At 33.4% G+C, this 20,901-nt stretch overlaps 1 protein-coding gene across 1 annotated transcript in view; it reads left to right on the top strand.

Annotated features, from left to right (window-relative positions):
- HEPHL1 (hephaestin like 1) overlaps positions 1 to 20,901 on the top strand; it is an 84,930-nt gene that overhangs the window by 49,203 nt on the left and 14,826 nt on the right. The window contains exons 10-13 of the mRNA XM_074304518.1: positions 1,712 to 1,862; positions 9,533 to 9,745; positions 13,508 to 13,721; positions 15,868 to 16,007. Coding sequence (XP_074160619.1) covers positions 1,712 to 1,862; positions 9,533 to 9,745; positions 13,508 to 13,721; positions 15,868 to 16,007 — 718 coding nt within the window. The remainder of the gene's footprint in view (positions 1 to 1,711; positions 1,863 to 9,532; positions 9,746 to 13,507; positions 13,722 to 15,867; positions 16,008 to 20,901) is intronic.

Raw genomic sequence — 20,901 nt, 5'->3', positions numbered from 1 at the left:
AGGTCAATTGGACAGGGTTGTGAAGAGTTTTAAATATCAGAGAAATTTTTTTATTTATATTCAGAGTCAGTGAAGAGTGCTGGTGTTGATTGAGTAGGAGAGTGAAGTGGTCTAACCTATACTTTATGGAAAATCACATTGGCAATTGTATGGAAGATGGATTAGAAGTAGGGCAAGGGTTATCAACCTTCTTAGGAAAGAGACACTAGCTCATAGTCGAGTGAATGTTCCCAATGGGACACTATAATAAAGTGAAGTAATTTCAATTTAGCAAACATTTATTATGAACCATGGTGTACTAGGATCACTAAGAGGTCTAGGAGGCACAAAGACAAGAATGAAACAGTCCCTACATACAAAGAGCTTACATTTTATGGAGTAGAAAGAAGAAGTATATAGAAGAGTAAATAGAAAACTTGGGGCAGCTAGGTAGTACAGTGGAAAAAATGCCAGCTCTGGAGTCAGGAAAAGTCATCTTCCTGAATTCAAATCTGACTTTAGACATTAACTATGTGAGTGACCCTAGACATGTCTTTCACCCTGTTTGCCTAAGTTTCCTCCTTTGCAAAATGAGCAGAAGTAAAGAACAAACCACTTCAGTATGTTTGCCAAGAAAACTCTAATTGGGGTCACAAAGAATCAGACAAGACTGAAACAAGTGAATAGCAAAATACAAAATATATCTAATTTGTGGAAGGGCAGGGATAGTAGCAACATTTAAACTTCTGAAGGAAATATTGTATCTCAATTTGGTATACTGAGAAATTCATGTCAGTAAGAATGAAGAAATGAATGGAAAAAAACCCATTAGTTAAGGTTTTACTATCTGTTAGGCCCTAGACTAAGTGATTGCGATACAATTTTTTTTTTCTTAGAAGCTAGTACCTATCCCTAATGAGATTTCACTTGACAGTACCAGATAAAAAAATAAGGAATCTGGCCTCAGATACTTAACATTTACAAGCTATGTGATTTCATACAAATCGCTTAACCCCAAATGCCTGGCAAAACAACAACAATGACAAAAACTAAATCACAATAAGGGATTAGTGATCTGGGATAAGATATTTTGGAGTGAAAAGTCACAGAAATGAGTAGAGCCACATAATTTATGTGATTTTTATAGGAATTTTGTAAGAATATAGAATTAGAGGATTAGGACTCAATAACCAACAAATCAAAATTACCACTGCTTATAAGAGTAAAAGTAATAAGTAAAGGCCAAAAAAATAATTTCTTCAATTAGGAAATAGACACTGGCCTTTATGATAATTTTCCTTAAGTTGATGGAGGCAAACCTTTGGGCTATTGCTATTATTGATCTTTACCAACTAGTACTGCCTTGATGAATAAATTTGCATCAGTTTTCATCTCTCACTATTTTTCTTTACCTCCATTCTATTCCTGAGCCCTTGTGTATTATATAGGCTGTAATTTTTTAAAGCTCCTTTTCTATGTGTCCTTTATTGAAAGGAAGAGGACAGAGAGACTTAATTTGTCACAAAACAAGGCCTCTGCATGAGGGACTGTCAATGAGGCACTGTTGACATTCATCAGAACCCTTTATTTGAAAAATAAGCTGCTGAATTTGCAACTTTATGTTGGTTAGGATGAACTCTGCATTCAATTTTACAAAGGAATATGCTAAGAATTTTCCCTTTTTTGTTGTTTGTCATATATTTTCATGCACTCATTTCTTTCTTCATTATAGAAAGGAATAGACAAAGAATTCTATCTGCTCTTCACAGTTTTTGATGAGAATCTGAGCCAGTACCTGGATGAAAATATTCGCAAGTTTACCTGGAGACCCTTTGGTGTTGACAAAGAGGATAAAGACTTTGTGAAATCCAATCGAATGAATGGTACCAAAAATCTTTATGATCTCTGCCTATGAAAAATCATTTTCTTTGAAGAGTAAAAATATTCTGGGATCTTTTGCAGCTATTGTGATTTTGATTCCTTGAGATTTTTTTGATGTATTTGCCCACTAACAAATTATTTCAGTCTCCCAGTCCATACCCTTTAAATGATTATGTTGTAATTTATCAGTATTATGAAGATTAATTAATACTTCTGATAATATAAGACTCATATGGCACATTACAAATTCTTCTGCAAAAGTATTCAATTGAATTATCAAGTGTAACCTTCCCTCTTAAATGCAGAAGACAATTGACAAAATATCTTCTGGGTTTGCAATAAGTCCAATGAAGCTTTGGAATAATTAGAGATACACAACACAGAGTCATACATTTTCCCATCATAGAATATAAACAGAATAGGAGTTCTTAACCTGGAGTCTGAAATCGTTGTTTTTTTTTTTTAATAATTAAAACTTTTTATTTTCAAAACATATGTATGGAAAATTTTTCAACATGGACCCTTGCAAAACCTTGTCTTCCAAATTTTCCCCTCTTTCTCCCTCCCCCCTCCTCTATATGACAAATAATCCAATATATGTTAAACATGTGCAGTTCTTCTATAATATTTCTACAATTATTATGCTGCACAAGAAAAATCAGGTCAAAAAGGGAAAAAAAATGAGAGAGAAGACAAAATGCAAGCGAACAATAACAAAAAGAGTGGAAATGCTATGTTGTGATCCACACTCAGTTTTCACAGTCCTCTCTCTGGATGTTCTCTTCATCACAAGATCTTTAGAACTGACCTCAATCATCTCATTGTTGATAAGAGCCTGGTCCATTAGAATTGATCATCATATAATCTTGTGATGTGTACAATGATCTTCTGGTTTTGCTCACTATACTTAGCATCAGTTCATGTAAGTCTCTCCAGGCCTCTCTGAAATCATCCTGTTGATCATTTCTTATAGAACAATAATATTCCATGATATTCATATTCCCTAACTTATTCAGCCATTCTCCAACTTATTGGCATTCACTCAATTTCCAGTTTCTTGCCACTACAAAAAGGGCTGCCACAAACATTTTTTGCACATGTGGGTCCTTTTCCCTCCTTTAAGATCTCTTTGGGACACAAGCCCAGTAGAAACACTGCTGGATCAAAACATATACACATTTTGATAGCCCTTTGGGCATAGTTGCAAATTGCTCTCCAGAATGGTTGAGTCAGTGTGTTAACTTGTTTTTTAAAAAATATTTTGATAATCATATTTAATTTAATTAGTTTTCATTGTGATCCGATGTATTTTATTTTATGCTTGTAAAAACATTATTCTAAGAAAGGCTATTCACTAGAAAGAACATGTATCACTAGATTAACAAAAAGGACAAGGACACAAAAAAGATTAAGATTCCAAGAATTAATAATTGCTTAAAGTATTCGGCTAGAAAACAGTTATTCTCTGTACATCTAGACTAAAATTTGGTCCTGGTAATGTGTGGATAGTAAAACAGAACCATAGATTTGAAAAGGAAAAGAATCTTGGAGATTATCTAGTCCAACTCCTTTACTTTACAAATGAGGAAACCAAGATCAAGCAAGCTTAAATCATTTGCCCATAGCCACGAATATAGTATCAAAGCTAGAGATCAACCTGAAACCTTTGAATTTCAAATCCATCCCTTTTTTCACCACAATATGTGGCCTTCTAGATTTCCTATATTGTTGGATGATTAGTTCAACATTGTAGAAACTCTCCTATGAATGAATTATGGGAAAAGAGTGGTACATTTCTCAGGCCACTGTCTATTATTTAGTTAATTATGGGAAACTTAAGATCTTCTAAGAAAAACTGCCACTGGAAAGGAGGGATCCAGAGGATCCACTGTTGTAGCTAATATGCTTAATATAGCATCCTCAGCAGTAGAGCCTACTTACCCATCTCTTCGTTTAATAGCTTTATTTCACAACATATTCAAATCAATTAATAGATTTCTATTAAACATCTACCAGGACATCATGAAAGACTTATAAAAGCTTAGATAAGACATAATCCCTACAATGATAGAAATTTCAGTCCAACAAAGGGATTTCTAGAATTATGATTTCATTAATGTAAAAGTCTCCCATGAAGAAACCTCCTCTGCCAATGAAATTCAGTTAGTGTTCTACATTTATAGTCTTAAAGAGCTTTCTAAATGCCCAAGATGTTAAGTGATTTGGAGTTACTAAGCTATTATGGGTTAATACTACTGGAACCTACCCTGACTATAAGACCACTTCTCTATCCCCTGTGACCTATTGTCTGTCCTTAACATTAAACTTGCAATTTAGAAAGATATACAGAATTAGTGTGGGAAAAGCACTGGGTTTGGAATCAGAGGATCTAGGCTCAAATTTAGTCTCTTAAGCTTATTTGGTTACCTCCCCTGGACCTGTTTTCTTATCTATCTATAAAAATAATGAGTTAGTCTATATGGTTCTGAGGTCCTCTCATATGATCCTATGATATCAGATTAGGATCTGTATATATATTCTATGAGTTAGAAGAGGATAGCCATTATTGAAAAGAGAGAATAGAAAATGCTTTTCAGAAAAAGTGTCATTTGCATTGGACTTCCTACATGGTAGGAATTGAGGTCAATAGAGGAAAAGTTTTCCAGGCAAAAGGATGTATATGTGAGCAAAGGGTCAGAGGAAGAAAGTAAATATATCTGAGGCTGAGAATGCACCTGAATTGTGGGTAGGGAAGGGCATGCAGCTCCTGTTACTGTCCATACCCATTTCAGAATCAGAAAATAACTTCAATGTTGGCCATGCAGTTTTGAAAACGACTTGGATGTGATAGGAAGCTTAATTGGAAAGCTAACTTGGAACAGGAGTCACTTGAACTTTAAATGATAGGTAGAAATTGGACACATCTAAAGGGGATGATCAGGCATGTGAGTTATGAAAGCCCTGACTGTGACCAGAACATAGAATATGTGGAATGGGGCCCTGTAAGATGTTTGGAAATGTAGACAGTACCAAATATTTACATAACCCTCAGTGGTTATGTAATAACCTGTGAGATGCATGAGATACTATACAATCATTACTACTAGATAAGAAGCTGCCAGTGGAGGTATGGGCAAGGCAAAGTTTATTTTGAATCTACTCTGCAATCACAACTCTCAGAGCAGATAAAAAGGGTGAGACATGTATATAAGTAAACACATGCACATTGGGTTCTAAGGATGATAGAGAAAGAGAAGGGCTAATGATGAGGCTTCACCTCACACTCAGTAGATTGTCAAAGATGACACTCAGTCAATTAGTATTTACTAAACATCTATTATGGGCCAGGCAAAATAAATAAATAAAACACGTGCCTTAGAAAAAAAAAAAAAAAAAAAAAAAGGTACTGTTGGTGTAACTGTGAAACCATAGGTGCAATCATTTTGGAAAACATTAGAATTATATATAAAAATTACTTTAAAATGACTTATTGATCAAGCTAAACCACTTCACAAGACATTTTATAATACAAAAGTGTTTATAGCAACTTTTTGTGGTATCAGAAAACTTGAAATGAAAGAGATGCCCATGAACTGAGGAATGGTAATGTAATACTTTTGTGCTATACTACTATTTTATGAATGTGATACTAGAATAATACTGTAATATTATTTTAATAATAAATACTATAAATTAATTACATAAATTATAAATTACATAAATAATAAATACAGTAATAGTATTTTATGAATATTATTGTGCTGTTAGAAATGAGGAAATAGACAATTCCAAAGAGGTGTGGAAAAATATGTATGGACTGATTTAGACTCCCTTTCACAGTAAGCAGGACTAGAATAGTTTATGGTATAATATCAATATTATAAAAATAGACAATTTTGAAGACTTTATAAGCTGATGAAGAATGAAATGAGCAGAACCAGAAGGATGATTTATACAGCAGAAAGCTTTAATGATTATGATAAATCCAATAACCATTCATGATTCCAGATGATTAACATCCAGATTCTAGATTTCCTGACCAAGAGGCAATGAACTCAGGGTACAGAATAAAACATATTTTTTGAAGATGGCCAATGAAGTATTTTGTTTTGCTTGACTATGCACATAAATTACAATGAATTTATTTTTATTTTTTTTCCCAAAATGAATGGAAGATAAGGAAACATAAATTTCCATTAACTAAAAATAAAACTAAATAAAAATGCAGACATTAATATGTAGAGTTATTTTCCATTTGTAATTGTATTTATGTATATGTATTTGTGTTTGAGTTATCTCTGCATTGTTCAGTACAGTTAAAACTAGAAAGAACCTTATAAATGATCTGGTCTAACACATTTAATTTATAGGAAAGAAAATGAGCACCAGCAGGAAGAAGTGATTTCTCAGGGTCCCAAGAGTACAAAAAGTACAAAAGCCAGGTTTTCTATCTGTGTCCTCTAGTTCCAAATTCAGGTCTCTCTCCAGTATACTTAGGGGAATTGGCAAGAATCTGCCTATCCTGATGAGACTCTAATCTAAGTACTTTAATGATTTGCTATTATTTACTATTAACTTAAGTGTGAGTTAATGATTGATTTGATGTTATCATTAAATATTCATTCTTGAACTCATGGTGCTTCCTTGGCTTAATCTTCAAGAATCCTACCTTTATCACTTACTAATTATGTGACTTCGGGCAAGTGACTTAATCCCTGGGGAATCTTGGCTACCTCATCTGTAAAATGAGTAGATTTCACCAGATGGCTTCTAATATTCCTTATAGCTCATATAAACCCACAATCCTTTCTACATTATCTTAAGGCATCCAAAGATGACCATAATAGAAGTGTACATTATAATTACTATTTATGTATCACCATGATAATTTTCAAATGCAAGCATATGGTGTAGTAGAAAATGCTCTAGACTCATAGGCCAATCCCAACTCTAATTATTATTAGTGTGACTATTTAAGTCATTGTCCTTTCCTTTAAGCTCAGTTTTCTTATTTGTATAATGAAGAAGTTGCACTAGAGCATATCTAAGGTCCATTGCAGTTTTAAATCCTATGATCCTATCAAATTACTTCACAGTGGATACATATGTTCTTCTACCATAAATGGATTCATTGCTCTTTGCTATTGTTCACATTAACATTGTTCACCAGTGAGGCAAAACACCCACATTGTAGATATGTATAACCTTACATATCTTTTAATGTTTTTATTGACATCATTTGTCTTCATATCACAGTTATTTTATTTTATTTTTTAAAATAGTTTTTATTTACCAGATATATGCATGGGTAATTTTACAACATTGACAATTGCCAAACCTTTTGTTCTAATTTTTCCCCTCCTGCCCCCCACCCCAAGATGGCAGGTTGACCGATATATGTTAAATATATTAAAGTATAAGTTAAATACAAAATATGTATACATGTCCAAACAATTGTTTTGCTGTACAAAAAGAATCAGACTTTGAAATAGTGTACAATTAGCCTGTGAAGGAAATCCAAAATGCAGGAGGACAAAAATAGAGGGATTGGGAATTCTATGTAGTGGTTCATAGTCATCTCCCAGAGTTCTTTCACTGGGTATAGCTGGTTCAGTTCATTACTGCTCTATTGGAACTGATTTGGTTCATTTCATTGTTGAAAATGGCCACATCCATCAGAATTGATCATCATGTAATATTGTTGTAGAAGTATAAAACAATCAGCACAAAGTATACAAGTATACAACATCAGTTCATGTAAGTCTCTCCAGGCCTTTCTGAAATCATCCAGAACAATAATATTCCATAATATTCATATACCACAATTTATTCAGCCAATCTTCAATTGATGGGCATCCACGTAGAGGATGACCACCGCAAAGAGGTCTGCCACAAACATTCTTGCACATACAGGTCCCTTTCCCTTCTTTAAGATCTCTGGGATATAAGCCCAGTAGTAACACTGCTAGATAAAGGGTATGCACAGTTTGATAACTCTTTGAGCATAGTTCCAAATTGCTCTCAAGAATGGCTAGATGTATTCACAATTCCACCAACAATGTATCAGTGTCCCTGTTTTCCCACATATCACAGTTAATTTAAAAGGAGAAAGGGAGTTTTCCTAACTCTTCAGATTTACTACATTTTGTAACAAAGTAAACCATTTAAGCAAAAACTGCTAGTAACAGTGATTCTATATGCATCTCCTACCTTTATATAATGATATATTTCATTAACTGTTCTCTGGGACTATCATTGGCTTTTTAATTGTCAGATTTGGGTTTCCTTTTAGTAATCATTTTCATTTATATTGTTGTAGTTACCATGCAAATGCATCTTTTGTTTCTGCTTATTTCACTTTACATCAGTTGATATATTTTGCCACTTTTCCCTGAATTCTTCATACTCATCATTTCACACTATACCAAAATGCTCTACTAAATTCACATGCCATAGCTTATTCAGCTATTCATCAACAAATTAGGCATTCAATTTTTCTCCAGTCTTTTAATATGGAAAAAAAAAACTTCTATTAAAATGGTGGTATATATGTTAGAGCTTTGTTTTCTGTTTTTGATCTTCTTGGTGAATATGCCCACAAGTAAAACTGATGAGTCAAAAAGATATGAATAACTTAGGTAATATTCTTATATAATCCCAAATTGCCTTTCAGAAGGGTTGAATCAATTCAAAGCTCAAGTAAACATTATTATTAATCTTACTATCATCATCATTATTATTTTATTTTATTATTATTGATATCCCTTATAATTATTATTAAGCATTTAGGTGGTACAGTGCATAGAACACTGGGCCTAGAGTCAGGAAGATATCTTCCTGAGTTCAAATCTGACCTCACACACTTATTAGCTGCGTAATACCATTTGCCTTAGTTTCCTTAGTTACAAAATGAGCTATAGAAGGAAATGACAAACCAAACGGATTTGGAAAATCCAAATGAGGTCGCAAAGAGTTGGACACAATTGAACAATAACAATAAATGATTGTCAGTATACTATTATTTTTATTATTATCAATTCTAGTACTTTAAGGTTTATGAAGACTTACCAAATATCTCATTTTATCCTCACAATAAACCTAAGAGATATCCACTATTACTATTCCCTCCCTCCCCCCCCCCAAAAAAAATAGAGGCTAAGTGATTTGGCCAGAATTATACAAATAGGAAATGTCTGAGGTTGGTTTTATATTGTATTCCTGACTCCAGGCCCAAAATTCTTTCTCCTGGGCAACTTAGTTGCTTTAATTATTAACATGACCATCTTCCCAAAGCCTCCCCCCCATATAGTTTCCATTTTTGTCTATTTGCAAAGTATGAGGCAGAATTTCAGAAGTGATTTAATTAAAATTTTTCTTAATTATTAGGAATTTGGAGCATGTTTTCATGTGGTTGTATATAGCTTGTAATTTTTCTTTTTAAAATTCTTCAAATACTTTGACCACTTTTCTATTGGTAAACAACTCTGAGCTTTATTTATTTTATAAATTCTTTAACTAGCTCTGATAGTAAAACTTTTATCAGTGATATTTAATGCATATCTTTCTATTCAACAAAAGTTGATATCTTTTACACTAAGATAATGCCCCAATATATTATTGACATCTACAATATGAGCATTGTTTCTAACTGTTTATCTCCTTCTTTTAACAGCAGTAAATGGTTACATGTTTGGCAATCAGCCAGGTCTGGATATGTGCAAAGGTGATAAAGTTTCCTGGCATATGATTGGGATGGGTACAGACACAGATATGCATGGAGTTTATTTTCAAGGGAATACTATTCACCTGAGAGGAACTCACAAGGATACTTTGGCCCTATTTCCACATATGGCTACAACAGCATTTATGCAGCCAGACCGTCCAGGTAAATTCCTGTGTTCCATCTTATTGGTCCAATTGTTATGCTCTGTGTTTCCATGAGATGCTCTACATAATGATGATTCATTTGTATGTTACAAGTAACTAGAATCTAGTTATATCTATTTTGATTTGTTAGAGATTCTTCTATGTAAAGAATAAAAACTATAATTTATACTTTATATTGGTAAAGAAATGAAAATCCTCAGAAACCATATCCAGCTATAAATGGAGTGCTGTGAAAAATGAGGCAACTCTATTCCCAGATAACTCACATCTCATTTATCAGAGCACTTCAGTCCTAAAGAGAAGCACATTATCTTTATTTTCCTCAACTACAAATTCCTTCATCAGTGCTGCCCTGAAGAATCCAAGAGTCACAACCAGTCAGGTTATTGGCTTAAATAGGTCTTTCCTGATTAATAACACTACTTGGTAGTCATTCAAGGAATACTATCTTCTAATAATTTAATCCTCCAGTGGCCCAACAGCCCATTAATAGTAGGCTATATTGATACAAGACTCCTTATGCCAAAGGAGTGCATAAGAGATTCTTCCATGGGATATCATCTACTCATAGGGCATAGGGGAGCCAGTGTCTTCCTGACTTCAAGTGCTACCTGGTTGCCCTATATTACACATACCTGGAATATAATGAATACTGGGTCAGCTAAGTGGGGCAATGGATTGAGCGAAAATGGATGAGTCAGAAAGCCTCATCTTTCTGAGTTCAAATGCACTCAGACATTTATCTCCGTGGTCCTGGGCAAGTAACTTAATCCTGTTTGCCTTAGGTCCTTATCTATAAAAATGAGCTGCATAAAGAAACAACAAATTATTCCAATATCTTTACCCTAAGTGGTGAATGCTGAAATTACAAAGAAATTTAAGACATGCTCCCTGCCTTTAAAAGATATCTACTCTAGAAGGGGATATGGATGCTAACAGTCTCTTTCAGAGTAGTATCCAAGTGTCATGTCAGCAGTAGAATCAGTAGCATCACGGGTTTTCAGTGCTGACAGAAATAGTGAAGAGGAAATTTCTCATCTTCTGAGCACAGAACCTACTCTATCTAGAAATCAGTCTGCTTTTCAAAAGAAGTCTTTGCCTTCGATGTCAAATTTATTTCTGGGTATTTTGCTTCTTTCCCTCAAATACTGTATCACTATTTAGAGGCCTCTCAGTATTGTCAATGAAGACATTGTCAACAATATACACTGAAGGCTTGAGCTATAAAATCTTTGCTTGAGGACTGCTGAGAAGAGGAGCTCCATAATCTTTGACTTGTAAGCAGTTCTAATTTCAACCTATCTCTGGCAGACTAGAACATCAGTTGTGACTTCCAACACAAAGCTGTTTTCTCAAATTTCACTCCTCAGGACTGAAAGCTTGGGGTGGGGGTAGAGGAAAGTCCTCTAAAAGTGCCATTCCCTGGGGTGGCTAGCCGCATGAGTCCATTAATTCTTGCTCCACTTGGCCCCAGAATTAAAGTCTAGAACAGCAGTAGGAACAATGGAGGAAGTTGGAGAGAGTTCATTTCAGTATAAAGAAAAATTTCCTCTCTTGATAATAACAACAACAATAACAGAAGCTAACGCTGATATAGCACTTACTTTATGCTAGGCACTGAGCTAAGCACTTTAAAATTATTTTTTGATTTGATCCTCACAATAGCATTAGAGGTCATCAAGAGAAGATTGGCTGATCACTTGTTAGGAATTCAACAGAGGAAATCAGCTATAGATTGGACTAAATGATCAATGAGATCCCTTCCAATATGGAAATTTTATTATTTTATAATGACAAATATTTTTTCACTTAATAATATTTTCTTTTCTCCAATTATATGTAAAGATAATTTTCAATATTCACAAGATTTTGAATTCCAATTTTTCCCCTCTCTACTTCCCCCCCGTCATTTCAAGACAGCAAGCAATCTGATGTAGGTTATACATATACAATCATGCTAAACATATTTCCAAATTAGTCATGTTGTTAAAGAAAAATCAAAACAAAAGGGAAAAATTACAAGAAAGGAAAAAAATGGAAACAGTATGCTCAGTCTGCATTCAGTCTCCATTGTTATTTCTCTGAGTACAGAAAGCATTTTCTATTCCAAGAATGACAAATGTTTTTACAATGTTTGTAGAATTCAATTTAGGTCCTTATTCAATTCTTATTGTCTAAAAGAAGATTCCGGAATTCCTTACAGCCATAGTAGCACCAAGTATCAAACCTAAAAGGGACTTTAGAAAGAATCAAGTTCAATGCCTTTCTAATACATAAATCCCATTTATAATATCAGAAGGTTCAAATTTCCACTTTGCCATTTGTATCATCTTGTATACATTATTTAACCTCAGTTTTCTTATCTGAAGAATCAGGAACGTTAAACCAAGTCATCTTTTAAAGTCCCTTCCAATTTACAATCTATAAAGAACTTTTCATCCTTTCTTTAAATACTTTCAGTGCCAAGGAATTTGCTCTTTTTTTAAATGACAGCTTACTCTATTTTATTCACTTTCAATTTTTTGGAAAGCTTTTTAAAGTTTTCAAAAGTTTCTTAATGATTTTGCAGGGAATATGCCAGGTATGGTTTCTATATTAGGGAAATTATTCATTTCACCAATCTCTATCCCTCATTCTTTGATGAACAAGGAAGACCGCTAAAACAGTAGTTAAAAGAATTGGGTTTCTTTGTTTGTTTTTTGTTCTACCCCAGACATTTCCTTTTTTAATCTTTGAAAACATCACTGCATATCATATCACTGGGTTGCTGTCAGTTTCCTAACTTTGAATTCTGGGGTGCACCAAAAAAAGATTGTCACAAACGTCTCTGGCCTGCTCCATATCCCCAGAAACCTCTTCATCATGTACCATTTGGGGAAAGAGCACCTGAGCATTGCATGACGATGATTAGATAGTAATACTATATATATATATACATATATATATATATATATGTATATATATATATATGTGTGTGTAATGAGATGCAAAGAAGATTAACTTGAAATTTCCCTCTCAAGAGCTGTTCAGAATCCAAAGAGGGGTAATGGAGGGTGAATTAAGTAGTTCACTTTTATTGATAAGTCTCTGCAAGGGGAATAAAAATCTGTAATGTTAATCTAAATCCCCTTTCTCCAGTTTGGATCCCTTCAGAAATTCTAATTGGATTTTATGTTATCTGAAGGTGATTGGCTAGCTTGCATTTATAAATTACAATTTATAAGTTGCAAATTTATAAACATCTATTAATTTAGCAAAACAGTAATGGTGATGGTTGTTAATAATAATAATCATACAATTGAATTTAAATATAAGGTAAGGTCTTTTATATTGAATATAAAACAACTGGCTGATTGATTTTCATTTTAATCTTATAATTCATCCAGTTCTGCCATAATGTGTTCATGACCTCAGTAATGAAAATTTTGCTTTGGCTAAATGTTGTGCAAAATAAATACATGATTTAAGAGCCTTAGAAGTGAAGTACTATAGTAGAATGATCCAAAATAATAATAATATTTTATCAATGACTTAAAAACAAGTTACATATTCATTAAATACCAACAATAGAAAAAAAGAGACAAGTTGTTTTATGGAAGCAAAGTATTTTTCTTCAGCATAAATGAATTCCAAACAGGAAAACATTTTTGGTTGAATTAAATAATTTCAGATTGGTTAAGTTTGATTCGGAGACAAATATTTATATTTCTTGAAAACAAAATCAAGCAACCATTTACACAAATACCAATTTCTCTTTCAGGTATTTTTAAGGTGTATTGTAGCACAATGGATCACTTTACAAAAGGTATGAAACAAATATATGAAGTCAGTGGCTGTGGCAACATGGCAGCTTTGGAGAAGCCCTATGGGATGATAAGGACTTTTTACATTGCTGCTGAAGAAGTAGAATGGGATTATGCACCTAACAAAAATTGGGAGTTTGAAAAACAACACTTGGATGCAGGAGGAGAAAGGTACTTTGGTACTTTTGGTACCATAATCCAGTTGGTGGTCATGTGAGTCTTGGGGATGTTTGCTAAAAAATAGAAATCCAAAGATGCATTGATTTTTACAGGCTTTACTAAAAGAATTTTGAGAAAGACTTTAATTTGTCCTCACTGCCAATTTCTGTTTTTGAAAGGAAATAAGAATGCCCTCTTCTGAGCACATTTTTCCTTGTGGGCATGTCTAGTACTAGCACTTTTAGATGGTGCTCAGTATCTGTCTGTAAAATGTCCTCCTTGATTTAACATGGAAAGATGAAAGATTGGATGGCTAGAAAGGCAGACCACAGTAGATGTATGTTTTGAAACTGTAATACTTTGTGTGGAGAGTGAAAATAAGGTATTCCACTCTCAGATCCCTTAGATATAGTTCAGGGGATATTGGTTACAGAGGATGGAATTCAATAACAAGTAGTCTGGGAGTGAGTTTTGAGGATTAGTTCTAGCCTGGATGGAAATGGAATTAGAAGGGAGACAAGGGGGCATATGTGTGAATAATCCACACACGATTTATTAATAAACAATCATTTTAATTTTTTATATTATTAATATATTTTTATATACACATCTTAGCATATAGTTTTTTTTCCAATGGAATGTAAGCTCTTTGAGGGCAGGGACTTTCATCTTGTCTTTGTGTCCCTATATATTGTATATATATTGTATGCCTGGCACACAATAAGCATTTTATAAATGCTTATTGATTGATATACATTCATTTAGATAATTTCCAATATAACTTTTATACACTGTTTCTATAAACCCATTTCTACAAATACACAGCTCTCAATATATTAAGGTGCTTTATTTAAAAAATGTCTATTCTGGAAATAAAATTGAATTCCTTCTTGAGTTTTTTACCTTCTTTTTGGATGTAGTGGCTAAATGATATCATAGACAGTATTCCTGTTCCTATACAAGTTGTACTGGATCAACCGCCCTTCAAGCTCTGAAATGATTCAAACCTGTGGGCTGCATCTTTACTAAGGAGGGCAGACACAATAGTGCCACCACATGGACAAACAGGAAAACCACCGTAAAATGTGGAAAGTATAAAATTGACAGGTTTAAAAAAAAAAAAAAGTTAATTAGGTCATTAATTCATTAATTTTTTTCCTTTTAGAACTTATCATGCCAGTACATGATTTTAACTGGTGCCATTGCAAGAGAACTCAAAGAATTATGATTCTAATTTTTTTCTAAAGTGAATTAAAATGTTATTTTCACAATCATTACTTAATTTCTTAAGAAATATAATGCTCTCCCTTCCAATAACAAAACTATTTGTCATTAGGATTATCTGTCTTTTGGAATAAATCATTTATTCATGTTTAGTTCCATTCTACGAGTATTTTACAAAATCATAGAATCTCAGAGTTGGAAGGGACTTACTTCAAAGTAGAAATTGATAATTATCTTTGATAATTATTTTTGAAATATGGTGAATTCAACATCCATCCATTTAATAAGCATTTTTCCTCAAGAATGTTCAATATTATATACTCTGATAGATCAAAAGAGAAATCTTCCTTTGAAAAAATGTTTATAATTTAACTTTGGGAGATAATATTTATATATAAGAAACAACAAAAAACCCCCAATTTATAGCACATAAACAAGGACAAAATAAGATAGAATAAAATGTTGGCAGAATTGAATCAGTCTTTTTGAGGAATTACTATAGAATAGATATGAATGCCTGGTGTAAATGTGTGTGTGTTTGCATGCACGTGTGCATTCATTGTGCATGTGTGTGTGTGTGTGTATACATAGGACCAGGGTATTCCCCCTATCAAAACAAGGCAAAAAAAGCATATGAGAACAGGGAAAGGAAATCAGATTGCTATTTTCTTTGTAGCTAGAAATCCTGCCTCAATTGCTGTCATTTTAGTATTCTCATCCCAGATTCAGTCATCTTGACTTTTGCCTTGCCACTGGACTTTAATGATTCTGGAGGAGAGAGGGAGGCTGATGACTTTGTACAATTCTACTTCACTTAAATACAATTCATGCCCAAATCAAGACATCATCCTTGTGGTGTCATTGGTGCTCTTAGAAAGCAAAGGATGAATAAATACAACAATATAAAATTAATTTCTGTGTTTCCTATTTATAGATATGGGGACATATTTATGAACCGTACTGAAAATTGGATTGGCTCTCAGTACAAGAAGGTGGTTTATAGGGAATACACCAATTCAGAGTTTGTGGAGATTAAAGCCCGTTCCCCCCGGGAAGAGCATTTGGAAATCTTAGGTAAGTGGAAGGCATATCCTGCATAGTTTACTGTTTGTTCTCTCCATGCACTCATACTTGTTTCCTTTTAGTTTTGTGAACTTGAAGGGAAAAGAAGAAAACATAAACTGAATTTTTCCAAAATACTTCTCAGATTCTTTTACTGTAGGGAAAGCTTGCATCAACAGTAAAGTTTATTAGTATGCTCCTGGTGAGATGTAGATAAAACTGATGACCTATTGGACCCCATCCAGCTTTGATACTCTGTGATTCTTTTTATTAAAAGATTGATAGGTACCCAGTTTATATTAAAAAAAAGCCTAGATGCAAGGAATTACTTACTTTTGAAAAATTTTGAAAAATTAATTTCAGATGTAGCATGGATACATAAGTATATCTACATATTAATCCTAATGACATTAATTACCATAAAGCTTCTTTCTCAAAATTACAAAACTCCTCTACAAACCTGACTCCACTTCATCACTGAATCTTCCTAAATCACTGTTTTTGCATCAAAAAATGGGCATGATCATCTTGCATTACCTCCTCTCATAAGGCTGCTATGAGAAAAGCAATGTGTAAATATTAAAATGTTATATAAATTTGAGCTGATATTACATCATTTATTATATCACTAAAACAGTAATATAATAGAAAAATAGTTTTAGTCAGCTCTGCATTGAATACAAAAGAATAATATCAGGCAAGCAAGTTGTTCCCAGACCATTTTTCTGTGTCCATCGATCATGATGAACAAGATGAAGCTGAATGAGAAAAGAATGAATTTTTCTATATAATAACAACATTAATAATTGCAGAAGAAGAAAAGCAGGATCAAGAGCAATGTCTCTAAGGTGCTAGAGAACATCATCTAATAATATCTGTAATAGTAGATTTTGCAGAAGTAAACAGGAAGAAAGATTTAATACTTAGGGAAAGTAGGGTGAAGTGATATCTCAAATCTCAAATCTCCTGGAAATGCCATTTCCCCCCCCTAAATATATTTAATCTGAAATTAGTGGAACTGGTTGATAAACTGAGAGCCTGAAGAAAGATAAATGACCTTTGGAAGATCTAGGATTCTCTGCTTGACTTTCCTGAGATGTGTTAAATTTTAAAGGCATATTTTAGTTACTATTTAAAGTCCAATAAGTACTATAAATATAATGGTCCTACATAGTTAAATAGATTCACAGAAGAAACAGATTCTTCTATAGTTAAACCACACAACCTTGTAATCATGCATTCACACAATACATATCATAAGTCCTTCACAGATGATTCAATGATAATATTACTTAGAATAATGGTGTCATTTATGATTACCTTTTTTTTGTATTTGATTTATTTAATTTTCCCCAGTTATATTCAAGACAATTTGTTTTTATATTTGTTTTTAATTTTTTTTTGAGTTCTAGGTTCTCTTCTCTTCTTTATCTCCACCCATAATTAAGAAGCCATACATAAAATTATACAAAATATTTCCATATAAATCAAGTTGTGAAAGAAAACATAGATCTCCCACTGCAATGAAAATAAAAAACAATCAAGAAAAATTAAGTTAACAAAAACAAAGAGAAATAGAGACAGAGAGAATGCTTCAATCTTTACTCAGACACAATCAGTTCTTTCTCTGAGTAGGGATAGAATTTTTCATCATAAGTTCTTCAGAGAGGTCATGGATGATTGTATTGCTGAGAATAGGAAAGTCATTACAACTGATCATCCCAGAACATTGCTATTATTTTGTATATAGTACATTGTACTTTGCTTGAGTTCATAGAGAACTATGGGATTTTTTTCCCGAGGGCATCCTGCTCATCATTTCCTATAGAGCAATAATATTCCATCACAAACACATAACACAATTAATTGAGACATTCCCCAATTGATGGACATCCCCTCAATTTCCTTTTTTTTTGTCCTGAGAAGAGAGCTTCTATTAATAATTTTTGCACCATAGGTCATTTTCCTTTTTCTTTTAATCTCTTTTGCTATTCATGCCAAGTAGTGATGATGATAGATCAAAGGATATGCATTAATGTATAGCCCTTTGGGCCCAGATCATATGATCTATTTATCTGATTTATATATATATATATATATATAATATATATTATATCTATTTATATGATTTATCATATGAATGATTGATCATTTATCAATCAAGGCATGACTTTTTCTTTATAAATTTGAGAAATGAGGCTTTATCAGAGAAATTTGCTTTGAAATTCTTTTTACAATTATTATTGCTAACCATATTTCCCTACATTTATTCTTTCTCTCTTTTCACCCTGTCCCTCTTCAAAAATGTTTTGATAAAGACTACTCCCTTTCCCAATATATCCTTCCCTCTTCCCATTCCCCTCCTATCTTCCTACAGGGTAAGATAGATTTCTATACTCATACTGAGTCTGTACATTATTTCCTCTTTGAGTCAATTCTGATGAGAATAAAGTTGTTACTTCCCCTCTGTTCCCCTACTTCTCCTCTACTATAAAAGCTTTTGCTTGCTGCTTTTTTATGATAATTTGCACCATTCCACTTTTCCCTTTCCCTTTCCCTTTCCTCTAGTATATTCCTCTCTCATTCCTTAATTTCATCATTTTAAAAAAGATGTTATTCCTTCATATTCAATTCATATCTGTGCCCTCTAGCTATATATATTCCTAACTGCCATTATAATCAGAAAGTTCTAATGAATTATAAGTATCATCCCCCCATGTAGTAATGTGGACAGATAAACCTTATTAAGTCTCTTATGATATCACTTTCCTGATTACCTCCTTGTGCTTTTCCAGAGTCCTGTATTTAAAAATCAGTTTTTCCATTCAGCTCTGGTTTTTTCATCAAGTATGCTTGAAAATTCTCTATTTCATTGAATAGCTATCTTTTCCTCTGAAGGATTAAATTCAATTTTGTTTGGGTAAATGATTCTTGGTTGTAATTCTAGCTCCGTTGCTCTCTGGAATATCCTGGTCCTTTAATGTAGAAGTTCCTAAATCTTGTGTTATCCTAACTGTGGCTCCACTATATTTGAATTGTTTCTTTCTGAAAGGTTGCAATATTTTCTCCTTGATCTGGGAGTTCCAGAATGTGGCTATAATATTCTTGGGAGCTTTCACTTTAAAATCAAAATAATTTTTATTTTCTTTTTGGGGAATTCAGTGAATTCTTTATTTCTATTTTACCCTCTAGTTCTAGAATATCAAGACAGTTTTCCTTATAATTTTTTAAAAGATGATGTTCATGTTCATCTTTTTTTGATCATGACTCTCAGGTAGACCAATAATTTGATCTATTTTATTTTCTAGGTCAGTTGTTTTTTCAATGAGATATTTCACATTTCTTTTACTATTTTTCCTTTTTTGGTTTTGCTTTATTCTATCTCGATTTCTCATAAAGTCATTAGCTTCCATTTGCTCAATTCTAATCATTAAGGAATTATTTTCTTCAGTGAGCTTTTGTATTTTCTTTCTCAATTGGCCAATTTTGCTTTTTTAAGTCATTCTCCTCGATAGCTTTTTGTTTTTCCTTTTGTACCACTCTCAATTATTTTTCCTAATTTTCCCTCTCTCTCTTATTTGATTTTCAAAATCCCTTTTGAGCTCTTCCACAGACTGAACCCAATTCTTATTTTTCTTGGAGATTTTGCATGTAAGAGCTTTGACTTGGTTATCATCTTCTGAATGTGTGTTTTGATCTTTCTTGTCACTATAATAACTTTCAATGGTCAGAGACTTTTTCTGCTGTTTGCTCATTTTCCTAATAGGCTTTCAACTCTTTACTAAAGTAGGGCTCTGTTTCCAAGATGAAGGATGCACTGCCTCAAGCTTCAGAGGTTTTGTACAGCTGTTATCAGAGATTCTTCTAGGAACCTGACCACAAACACTCTTTTCTGCCCTGAAACTGTTACAAGTGTCCTTACCCCATGGTAGCTGTAAGATTTAATGCTTTGCTGACACTGAGCAGGAGTTGTGGCTGGGGCTGTGCTGGCCCATGACTTGTGCTAGGCCTGCACACCTGACTTCCACCCTGTCACCACAGACCCTCTCTGCTGACCTTCCAAGTCTTCCCTGGTATCCTGGGCCAAGAAGTCCAGAAGCTCCAGCACTGCACACTTAACTCTCACCCTGTTGTCACAAACCTTTTCCACTGACCTTCTAAGTTGCCTTTAACTAGAAAATATTCCACCCCATCATTTTGGATGTTCTGATACTCTAAAATTTGTTTAGAGTCATTATTTAAAGGAATTTGGAGCATTTGGGGGAAGGGGTTCCAGGATGCCCACTAATATCTTGGGAATATCTGTCTCTATCTCTATCCATCTATCCATCTGAAAAAAATTAATTCAGACAGACAATGAACTGGGGCCAGAGTTGAAAAGGAAGAGAAAGAACCATTTTGCTTTTAACAAAATACAAAGCTTTTTATTGATCTCAAGCTTTCCAATAAAATCAATGACTCAAATTTTTCAAAATGAAATATTCAACTAGAGCAGCCCTATCTTTACAAGACCTGGGAGAGTCCTGCTGCTAAAGGACTAAAGATAAGTATCATGCAGAAGGCAATGGAATCAAGTATAGCAGGTATGAGGCTTCAAAGATTATCAGTAAAGATCTACAAAGAGTAAAGGATCAATCATTACAACAAAAAAGCAGCTAATATTTATGAGGCACTTGCTATGTACGAACAACTGTGCTAAGTACTTTACATTTATTATCTCATTTAATCTTTACTGCAACTTTGCAACATAGGTGCTATTATTATTATTCCCATTTTGCAGGCAAGGAAATTGAGTTAATTTACTTGCCCAGGACCACACAACTAGTATGATTGAAAGAAAAGTTGGGTTAACCACATGGAATGAACAAGGGGTGACAGTCAGATGACCAAGCTTCATCCTTAATAT

The sequence above is a fragment of the Sminthopsis crassicaudata genome, chromosome 3, assembly GCF_048593235.1.
Source record: "Sminthopsis crassicaudata isolate SCR6 chromosome 3, ASM4859323v1, whole genome shotgun sequence".
Taxonomy (NCBI): Eukaryota; Metazoa; Chordata; class Mammalia; order Dasyuromorphia; family Dasyuridae; genus Sminthopsis; species Sminthopsis crassicaudata.
Note: the sequence above shows the minus strand (reverse complement) of the source record. Positions and strands in the feature narration are given on the sequence as shown.